Below are 12132 nucleotides of genomic sequence, written 5' to 3' on the forward strand. Positions count from 1 at the left end.
CCTTCGCCGGCGCCCCTGCGCTTGTCATGCAACCGGCGCCCCTGGGCTTGTCACGCAAGCGGTGCCCCCTCTATCTGTTAGCCCTCTCGGGCTAACTAACAGTACTCTTCCCAATTGGGCTCAGGCAGCCTGAGCCTTACCTGGCCCCTTTGACCCTTCGGAGTCCCCACCACTGTGGAGCCCCTCTGGGACCCTTTCCAGTCCGTGCCCCTACTGGGGTTTCTATCAATAATACATGCCCGCTCCTGGGGCTTCTCTCAGTACACGTGCCTGCTCCTGGGGCTTCTCTCGTACAGACTGTGTCCTATCGGGCCAGTCTCTTCGTGCTTAAGCACTCCTAGCCCTCACCGGGCTTCTCAATAAGCTTATTCCCCTTTCGGGGCTTCTCAAGTCCTTCTCACGGTTGGGGCTCAGGTGGCCGTAGCCGTGCCTGGCCCCCTAGACCACCGTCAGGGTCTTTCACCCTACTTGGGCTTCTCCGCTTATCGCCCCACAGGGCTGGGGTCAACACCCCTCAACACCATGCCACGCCGGCGCGAACAGCTATGCCTACCTGGCACCGCTCACTGTACCCCACAGAGCACCAGGAACCCCCAGATTACTGGGGAGCTCCCGTGAGGCCTCCTCACATCCCTACAGCCTCACCCAGTCTTCCAGTGTAACAGTAACGAAACAAAACCATAAGCCAAACGGCTGTGACACAACAACAAGCCTCCTGGCTATAACACAGGATCTAGGCCCACCTGGCTCTCTCGCAAAGGCCTCCCAGTCAGGGTCCTCTCCACCCTCACCATGGTGCAGCCCCTTGGGTGCTCAGGCTGCACCGCTCGTCTCTGCTCTGCTTGGCTCTCCTGCAGAGTTCCTGCACCTCAGGCTGCCAGAAGGGAACCGCTCACTAGGCTTCGGCCTGGGCCACTTATAAATGCCAGGCCCTGCCCCCTTCTGGTCAGGTGACCTGCTGCAGTTGCCCCAGCAACCGACACCTGGGCTGCCCTAATTTCTTCCAAGGAACGGAGCACCCGAGTGCACCTGTGACACCTGGGAATGTGCTTCCCGTAGGAGACACTGGTAGCCCACACCCAGGGGTGGTAGAGTGTGACCTCCTTGGGACACCCTCTCAATCTGGACCAGCACTACGCCACACCACCTATCCACCCAGAGGCCCTGCCAGTGATCCCCCTCTGGACAACACCTTGCTAGAGAAGACCCTGACTGGCCATCAAGGATCAACTCTCAGCCTAGTAATAGGTAGCTATCACCCACCTTCTTCCTCCAAGCAAGGGACCTGAACACTTGCTTTACATATTTCGACCTCAAATCCCTCCATTAAGCCTTTTCTCTCCTGCTACCATTGTATGGGGGTGGGAAGTGTGAGTATTTGTACATGTGTGTGGGAACTAATAACCTTGTGGGGCTGTGTAGTGTGTTGCCTGTTTAATAAAACACTTATTTTGGAACTCTGAGTTGGGTTTTTGTCTTACTGACTTCCTGGCCCTGCTCCAATCTCTGCTCTCTGACCTTCAGTCTCTCTTTCTCTCTGTCTCTGCCATCTTGGTTCCCTCTCTGCCACCTCCAAAACCCCAGCTCTGCTCTCCTCTAAACTCTGACTTTTGCCACCCTTCACTTCTGCCCCACTGCCCCTTTACCTCTTGCTCCACTGTTCCTCCTCGGTGCTGCCCAGGTTTCCTCCCCCAGCTCCACTGCCTGCTCTGCTGTCTCCAGCCTTGACTTTTTCCCTTGCTTCCACCCCAGCACCAGGTGACCCCAAGTAACCCCGGGGCCAAGTGATCCAAGTAACCACGGCACCAAGCGATCCCAAGTAACCCCAAGTGCCCCCTAATGTTAAGACACACAGCCATGACCAAAATGTATGTTTGTGTGTATGTGCATGTGTGTAGACCCATAGTGTCATATGTGTAGCTTGTGTATGTGTGTGCATAATTCTGTATCATGCCCTCCTGTCTAACTGCACAATATTGAGATCCCAAGTGTTGGTCTGGCACATGTCAAGTCAACAAAGACATGCACCTGGAAGCAATAAACTCCAAAGCGATAAGCCCTGAAGTTTATTTACAGGCATTAATATGCATGTGTAGACACACCCACCAAATGTTGTGCCAATTTACTTCCTATTCTGAAGTAACTTATAGGCCCTACACACCTCTCAATGCTACATTGCCTCAATACTATTGCTGATCTCCCTGCTACTGCTCAACGCATATGGAGTACCATTATATATAAACCTGAATATGCCATTATATGTGCTAAAATAAGACCATCACACAGAAAATGCCATAATTGATTAAATAAGTACATGTCAATAGTCAGATGTTTCACGTGCTTACACGCAATAATCCTGTTATAGACAACTGTAATATAACCTATATATAAAAAGTTTCTTCATGACCCAACCCCATGATTGTTTGGAGTAAATCCTTATGCATGAGGGTTAATCTACCTTCTAAACATTTATCTTGTCTCATTGAACTATCATGCTTTAGAAGCCAAATTGCACCCAAGAGCCTAAGTTAAAAAGGTTAATATTATGAAGTTAACCAAAAGTTAGAAAGTATCAGAATTTGTTTCCAATACAGTTCCAATACAGTTCAGTGCAGATCTCTGGTGCATAGATATTATGACAGTCGTTACTTGCATGGTCACATACTACTACTTTTTCCAAAGGGCTAGGCTTCTCTTTCTTTCTATTATCAGTTTAAAAATAAAATTTCTAAACAACTTGTCAAAAGCTGCAGACCAAAAGCAGTTGTGGCTTTCCTTTGCTAATGATGAATGGCTTTTGCCATTGGTGCAACTTGTGCTTTGGTGATGGGAGGAAATGTGGGCAGAGACAGTTTAAGCAATGCCAGGGGAAAGTGTCCAAAAAGCTCAGAAGTTTCAAGGTAAAAAAGTACTGCCGTGTATATCTTTTTCAATTTGTCTTTATCCGTTTTATCCCTTTCTTAATTAAGGGAGTTGAAATAAGCACATCAAACACCTTTGTCAGGGAGAAGAGATATTTAAATTAAACTCTGCACTCCTATTTGTGAGATAATTTAATAGACTAGTGCATGCAAAAAACTGTTATAAGAAAAGACAAAGACCTATGACACCGATTACTTCTAATACAGCTTTCTCAATTCACCTAATTCTTTCAAGTTATTCATTAAAGAACTCATTATCTCAGATCAAACATTTTTTGTTCCATTTTGCACATGGAACTAGGCTTGCACACAACTAAAAGTGTGAAATAAATTACCATAAAGAGAGTGGATATTAAGGTACACATTATTTTCTTATGATAAATAGTTTTATCTGATCCAGTGCACCATGGATAAAACTACAAGTGAAATAGAAAGGTTATAGTATTTGTTATTTATTTTGTCATATAAACAAAGCATTTCACTTCAGTTCAGTATTGTGGCTGTCAACATGAAAAACATCCATGGAAAACAGTCAAAACTCTATCTTAAATGAACTTAGCGACTCCTCCCAAAATCCCAGTCCCTGGATGCTACCACCCAGCTACCAGAACAAAATCATCCTGGCACATTATCAGGGTAAGCAGCAGCAAAATTTAAAAATGTATATTTAAAACAGAAAAGTCAGTTTTTACACCAACAACTTAAAAGAGAACTTAATCATCAGTTCCTAAGTAAACAAACTCACTTCCAACCACTGGCATAGGATACATTGCACAAAAAAATCTTTTTATGGTGTTTGTCTATCATCCATCTACTGAATCAAACTGAACAAGGTAGAAATTGGCAACAAATGAGACATTTTTTCTATCAAACTTTTAAAAAAAGTAGCTTGATAATAAGCAAATCCTATTTTTTAAAAAATCAGTGGGAGCTACATTTTGCAAGTGAAATATGTATCTTTTAAAGTGGTCCCCATAGTCCCAGGGCATAATAAACATATAAAATACTTACCTTGAAATATTTACTTTAGCTTATATCAAGCTGCCCATAACAATGGAAACAAATTGCTTACCTGGTAAAAATTCTACACATATTGTTTAAGTCCATGTAAAATATGCAAACCAAGACCAAGATATTTTGAGGATATGAAAAATAATTAAAATATCAAAACAAGAACTCAACATCAAATTTAAAATAAGACTTCATTTGACTTTAAATATGCTGACAGAAACAACTATCCAAATATTCGAAGTCAAAAGATTGAAAAATGAATGCCTTTTGACACAAAAAAATGGGGATCCAATAGTTTGAGCCATCTGACAGCCTTACATTTAATGTGCATGTTATCCTGGCAAACAACATAAAGCTTCTGAAAGTATCACACACTACAAGTGCTACTTTAAAAACTGAGGTTTGCTGTCATATCAAGCTGACTAGAAACTATTCATGTGCCGAACCATTTTGAAGTAGTTCATATATCACCAAGAGTGTCTTTTCAGAAGAAAGCTACTTTCCATATGGCTCAACTGAAAAATCTTTACACATAAAGACAATGATTTCTGTATAACTTTCTGCAGTGATATAAATTCACCGGTGTTTTTGAGTAGCTGGCTGAGTGATTTGAAGTCTATAAACCTTGGGAATGCCTCTAAACTGAGTCAATACAATAACAAAGGTTTTATCATCATGTGAGAAATGTGAGAAACCTTTAAGCCTTTAGAAAATCTTATATCCAGGCTAAGTGAAACTAAATCAGTCACTAGATAGGAAATCTTCAAGAAAAATTCAAATATTATAAGAAGTGCATTAATGACTCAGAAGGTGGCACTCTTCTCCATATCACTACTAACCCAATGCATTCTTTCAAGACAGAGACAGAAGGCAACTGATAACAGGAAGGCAAACTTTTAGATGAGCTATATTTATTAGAAGTAACAGAAGCACTTTTCACAGGAGCAATGGCTATATTTTGACTCCAGCTTAATGTATATAATTTGTTAAATGTTATATAGTTACATGTGTGCACATCTACTGCACAAACAGAGAGAGTATGAACATACTTAAAAGACCACCACAATTTGAGAGAGACACACAATATAAGGCATCTACTATTATCTTTAGTTTGACTGAATTTCTAGAACAAATGCAGATTTTGAAAGGAAGGGCTAGGTATTGGCACTGGAGATTTAGATGGTGAAAAGGGCACCTTAAAAAGAAATGCAAATACAAAAGTAACATTTTAGATTAAGATCTTGTTTGCTCATATTGCAGAATGGCAATGATAATATAACCAGATGACAAGGCTCAGATGTTTATTTTTAGTCCACATTAAATTCCAAATCAGAAAGGCTCAAAAAGAAACACTGAATTCCAATGTTGATCAAAGGATAACACTGTTTCATGACGTCAACCCATCCTCTTATAAGCACACATGACCCTACACAAGGGAAAAGATAAAAATCTTCAAAATAATATGCTTAAAAAAACACGTTGTCAATTCTACATAAGAAAAAAAAACTGGCAAAAACAAGTGAATAGATTACTGAGGAACATACCAGAGGAGGCTTCTAGTCTTTCTAATCTGCTGATCAGCCAGTCAAGAGAACCAGAAAATTGAGCACAGTTCTTGCGATTCCCTCTAATCAGAGCCGCTAGTATATAAAGAAAACAACAGAAAAAAAAGGAATCATAGTTATTAGATTATCTAGGTCAATTAACAGTTTTATGAATTATGGGGTGAACCATGATCCAGCCAATCAGCTGGATGCAATAATCTCTATTTAAGAAGTAAAGTTTGTTGGATTCCAGTGCCATCAAATTGAACTTCATTTTAAGTATTTCAGTTTATCTAGAGCAGGAGTTGTCAACCGGGAGTACGCATACCCCTGGGGGTACCTGGAAAAAGACTAGGGGTTACAAGTGGATGGGTGGCGACAGAGCACCACCATCTACCACTCGGCACCGCCGCCTCCCAGGACCAGAGCTGGAGGACAAGGGCAGCAGGTCCCCTCTGTGGGCTGCCCAGCTGCCACCCAACCAGCTGGCCAGATGCAGTGGTGGGGGAGCCTGCATGCAGCTGCCACCACTACCCCGCGCCGCTGCTGTGTGCAAGCCCCCCACCCCCACTCTGCCAGAAGTGTAGCCAGAAGGGGTACACTCCTTAAAAAAGGTTTAAAACCCCTGTTGTAGAGCTAATGATTGCTTCCATAGATGCATTCTTAAATGTTAAGACCCTGTTTCAACATCATAAAGGATAAGTCCACTGCTATTTTCATACAAATTTCCCTGGTGCCTTGCTGCTCTAGTGATAAGTATTGACAGGAGAGATTGGGAAGGATGGACGAGAACACACAAATATACAGGGTGACTGAAATTTACCTTGAACTGGTACAATCAACAGAATACATAATTTAAGGTTCAGGAAATGATAGTTAGGCTTTCTGACAAGGAATGGAAGGAGGTTGTAGAAGCCCTGCCTTTTATGCCCTTAGTTGAAAGCACAAGGACATATGCTGTATGCATTGCCAATGGGTTTTATTGACAAAAAGCTTCTGACTCAAGTGGATTAGACACACATGCATACTGGTAGCAAATATATATTTGTACAGCACTCACAGAAGAACCATGTTTTCTACCTAAAAAAAGTGTCAGGGGTGAACATTTCCCCTCGGTGCATGGAACAGTACCAGTTCCTGTCCTTGTGCCAGCTTCCCTATACAAGTCTGCCAATGCATGATTCTTCACCTGAAATCACCTTGCCTATTTTGTACAGAAGAAATTATTGAGCATGCCGAGAGGCAGTATGGTCAACTGGCTGAGGAGACCTGCATTTAGATGTAGATCTGCCATTAGTTCACTGTGTCATGTTGGAAGGTCACTGAATCATCCCGGTTTCTCAGCTGCTTAGACACGTTTCTAAGCACTTTGGCAGTTACAGACAAGAAGTGCTAAGCTTTACTGCTGTGCTTATTAATCATGTTATACTGCTTTAGAATTGTTTGTGTTAATTTATTTACATTAAAAACTATGTTTCATCTTCCAGGTTTGTGACCTCAGTATGATGTAAACTAAGTCTGCAGAAGTATAAAGCCAGTATACCACCAAGCTATTTGGTGGCATGGGGAAAAAAAGAAACCAAATACTTAATGGTCTGTAGGCAATCTATGTTTCTTTATTACCACGTAACAAACTCAGTGTAAAAAATCATGGGCCCGCTAAACCCTTATTTATAACCAGCCCACTGAAACTGTTAATAATTTTACTGCAGGTCAAGTAAACAGCACAACTCATCAAGAAGCATAGAGACAAGCTCAGGGACTGTTCTGGCAGTAATAAAAAAGGTACATAAGCCAGCACCTAAAACAAAGCTGCAGAAGAGAAGCATCTCTACTATTACAGAATTTCTTAAAACATGAGATCGCATCTTCCACTCAGAAAACAAATCCCTTGCATATTATATGTTATTTAATGGGCCATTCTTAGTAACACAGAATTATGTGGCCATACTTTAGGGAGTTATACAATTACCTCTACTACACATTTAATTTTTGTATTCAAAATACTACTTATGGATAAACAAATTCTTTAATGTAGATTAATTCCTGTTTTTGAGATGCTTACACAATGGGAAAATGATAACAGCTGGTCAAGATGGAAACACTTTAGGAAAAAAAAATCTCTCTTAGGTATCTATATTATCTTTATCTCTCTACATTACTGTTTCCTGTTTATAAAAAATGGGGACCATAATGTTTCTCAATTACACAGGGATTTTGTGAGGATAAATAAATTGCAGATTGTTATGATGATATCTTTTATTGGACCAACTGTATAGCTGGGAGGGATACAGACAAGCTTTGGGGTAGCACTGTACCCCAGGTCTCTGAAAGGAAAAAGGAGACACAGCACAGCTAACCAGCAGGTAGAACAAAGACTTGTGTAAAACTCCAGGATACATGATATACTAAAAACAGGGTATGATATCAGCTATGTAATAGATAGGATGCATGAAGTAGAAAGGATAACCTGACAAGTAAATGAGCAAGACCATTCAAGAGAGCTGCTACCACCAGTGGCAGGGATAAAGTAATACTTGCAAATATGGATATCATCAGCCTCTACAGTAATATCCCACATCATAAAGGCACAGCTGCCTGCCTAAACTACCCACAAAAACATGGACTACCCTCAAATTTGAAACCACAACATATGTACAACTTCACAACATAAGCCCTTCATCCTCACCCACAACAACATCGCTCTCAATAGCCAACACTTCCTCCAAATGATTCCCCTCCCTCCCTCACAATATGTCAATCTCTTATTGAGCCACCTGGAGGAGGAATTTTAGAAAACTGCACCGCCAAGATTGCAGTATACCGGGATGATAGAAATGATATGTGTATCATAGGAACTGATCATCTGGACTTGCTTACTGACTTCTACCACAGGTTTAACAACCACCCCTTCAATCAAATTCTGTCTGCAGTACTTACTTCTTCACTAATAAACTTTCTAGATACCATGACCTACGTCTGGGATGGCACCCTATAAAGCACTATGTACAAAAAACTCACAGACCACAAAGCCAGCAATCATCCCAAACATAGCAAGAAAGCTGTAATCTATAGTCAGGTGCTCCATTACCAGTATATCTCTTAGAAGAATATTTAGACATCTTCCTCTGAATTGAACACTGCCTTTATCCAGCAAGGACACTCTAGCGGTTTACTACAACACAAGAAAAAAAACCCCACTGACCACAAATTCTTGGTTGTCACCTACTGTTCCACACTTGAATCAATAATAAGGATAATTAAACAATTACAGCCCACACTCAAAAAAGACCAGACCTTAAGAGAAATATTCCCTTTTCCCACTACTAGCTACCAGATAGCCCTCAGAAACTATGCCCCCGCAACAATGAAACGATCAGAATCCATGGATTCTACACATGTCCATCTCAGAAGGCGGTACACCTCATCTAGTGCACTAAATGACCCCGTGAAAACTATGTGGGTGAAACTAGGGGGGAAAAAACTGTGCACTAGAATGAATGATCACAGAAAAAAAGAATCAAAAATACTTTCTTCTTTCACTTCAGGAGTTGTGCAAGGTAGTCAATTAGACAAGACAAAAGTCTGCTGGAGGAGAAGGACTGCCCCGGTGGTTAAGTCATGGAGTGGAACTTATGAGGCCTGGGGTCTTTATCTGAGTCTGCCTTAAATTTTCCATGTGATATTAGATGTCATTTGATTTCAGCACACCTCAAGTCTTTGCCTGTAAAATGGAGGCAATAATAGTTTGATACCTCAATATGTTACAAAGATAATTCAGCAAAATAGTGAAACTCATCTATTTTCTTAATTGTGGCTGCCAAATAGTTATAAAAGTCCCCATTCAGTGCCAGGAGCATAGAAGAGGATCCTGGCGCCAAACTCAGAAGACAATAAATATTGAACAGCTGCTCCTTTCCCAACCCATCACAGTGAACTGAGACAGGTGCCCTGTGGAAAAACTAGAATGTGATAACACGATTAGGCTGTATCACAATGTCTATCAGTGTGTATATTATATATGTATGAATATTCACATACGCATGTGTGTATGGTGTCAAACAACCATCTTCTGCACATTGTGGACTGCTGTCCCAATCTCCAGCCTACATAAACAACAAGCACCCACTCCCTAGTTCTTTTCAGTTTTATTTAGCCAAATTTATTCTTAGAGAAAGAACTACAGTTTTTAAAACCAAAATCCCACAAACTTCTTCCTCATCCTGATGAGAAGGAAAGAAAACCTCCTAGGGTTGGCTCCATACTCGTTATCTTTTGCAGTTTCACTGTTCACTGTTCTTTTGCTGTTCCTCCCCATGCACCCTCTCCTTTTTTGGGGGGAGTCCTCTTAAATGATACAGTTGGAAGTGGGCCCTAATCAATTTGTCCCTCTCAGCCACTGGTCAGCCTTGCTCAGAACAGAGATAGATGCAGTCTGGATCAATCACGCTCTTTAAAGCAGCAAATCATCGTAATGCATATGGAATATACAGGTCCAGTATTCTATAACGTATCGCAATCACAGCTAAGAAAAAAACCAAACTGTGACTAATTTATTCACCCAAAACAAAATAAAACATAAAGTGATGAAAGACTGTTTTAGACTGGACATAAGGAAAACTTCTTTACCATCCCAGTCTCCAGAGTCTGGAATAGACTCCCCTCAGAGGTGGTGCAGACACCTACTCTGGATACCTTTAAGAAATGCTTGGATGCTTATCTTGCTGAGGTGATTTGACCCCAGCTGACTTTCTGCTCCTTAGGCAGGGGGCTGGACCCAATGATCTTGCAAAATCCCTTCCAGCCCTAATGTCCATGAAATCTATGAAATGCACTTTTGAGCATCTGAAATTTTTTACTAATTTAGGCAATGTTTAAAATATTTCAGAAGTCTTGAAAAAAAATGTTTCAGGCATTTCTAATCACATCAAAGAAAATGACGAGATAACGAAGGGATACTTCACACCAATGGTCATGTTTTCTCATTTACCCAACAGTCCAGAATTGAATTCACTCACCGAGATACAGGAGACTAATGGGTTAAGTCAGTTTCTTGGGAAATAGGAAATGTTGGTAACACCCCCTCCCAGGACCCCTAAAACTCAGGTCTTACAATTTCTTGGCAAGTACCACTAGGTTACCGGACAAAAAGCAGCTAGGCTCTTCTCCTTCCTCCCTACTCAGAAATGGAAATGAGTTCTTCTTTCATATGACAAAATGAGTTCCGTAACTTTATCTTTGTGCAGTTTGGCATTTTTGTCGATTTGGGAGCTCCTGGTCATCAGAAACGTTACCAGAGATCACCACATGGAAGTGGCTCTTATTGATTCCCATGGAGATGAGTAATGGATATAGGTATCTCTGAGGTTTGTGATTGCTGCCTGGGGTGGAATGTCATCACAGCTAGTTCATAATCAGTCATGAGAACAAGTGTCAGCTGCAGGTGCTCTTCTTGTGCTGCTACAGGGGACAACTGGTAGTGGATGTTGGATCACATCAGCCAGCTGTCCCTCCTCCCTCCCCCCACCCCTAACACAGCGTGGGTAATTCTAGCCCACAGCCAAAAAAGGTTGCCTACTCTTGCTAAAGGATATGCCAGGATGCATTGCTCTCAATCTCCTATGCTGATACTGCTTCACTTTGCACAAGCTAGTTCTGCAATTACTGACAATAGAAACAGATGTTGTCCCTGGAGCAGAAGTAGCTGTGCTGGGATGTGTTCTAGCACAGCTGACCTACTTCACCAGGTGACAAAGAGTCATGGTATGGCAGCATGACACATGCACCTGGGAAATCTCCTTCCAGAGGAGTCCTGGGGAGCAGCTCTTCAAGCAGGGAAACCCAGGCAGGCATTCACATGGCTTCAGAGGCCTGATCCTGCAGGAGAATTCCTGGTACCTGCAGGATCATGCCCAGAAGATGCAAGAATACCTGCCTGGGGCAGCTAGAGAGAATAGACAGCTCCAGGCTGTCTGTGCTGTCCCACTACAAAGCAGATAGGCATCTGCTGCAAAAAAAGAGGCAAAAATTGTTCCCATCTATTGTAATGACCACAATTTGGGGCAATTTTGGTATGACAAGGGCATGGATGTCTGTTTGCTTTGGCTTTGTGCCACCATAAAATATTTTATGGCGGCACGTAGGGGATACCTGTTTCCAGACTGAGACACAGACGGGCAGATGAGGTGGTGACAATGTATTCCTGGGCTTTGGAGAATGAGGAGGCAAATCCCCTAAGAGAAAGGAAGAATTTGACTCCATGCATCCTGCATCCTCAGTGAGTGCACTAACCACTGGCCTACTGAGTTAATAAACCACTGCTTCTCCTCGTCACACATGAATAGATATCTTCATTTCCTTGGCTTCTATTACAAGTGCCAAAATCATAGCCATCTATTTGCAGAAAAAATGAAAAGTTCCAGTTAAACCAGAATTTTTTTTCAACTTTTCATTTCAGGAATTAAAAACTAAGCATTTGTATTTTGGGTCCATATGCCATTTTCAGAGGTGGGTGGAGGGATTGTTTGTTTGAATTTAAATGTCAAAGCAGAAACAAAACTAAGGCTAAAATCCCAAATCCATAAATTATTCATACAGCCCTAATAGCAATTATAAGCAATTCCAGCCATTATAAAAAGCAAATGCCATAAAAGTAG

General features: G+C 41.7%; 1 protein-coding gene across 1 annotated transcript in view; it reads right to left on the reverse strand.

The window, feature by feature from the left end:
• The window catches only part of RYR2 (ryanodine receptor 2), an 810210-nt gene that overhangs the window by 396304 nt on the left and 401774 nt on the right, over positions 1 to 12132 (reverse strand). The window contains exon 17 of the mRNA XM_019549810.1: positions 5477 to 5572. Coding sequence (XP_019405355.1) covers positions 5477 to 5572 — 96 coding nt within the window. The remainder of the gene's footprint in view (positions 1 to 5476; positions 5573 to 12132) is intronic.

Source organism: Crocodylus porosus, unplaced genomic scaffold, assembly GCF_001723895.1.
Source record: "Crocodylus porosus isolate Cpor-Errol unplaced genomic scaffold, CroPor_comp1, whole genome shotgun sequence".
Lineage (NCBI taxonomy): Eukaryota > Metazoa > Chordata > Crocodylia > Crocodylidae > Crocodylus > Crocodylus porosus.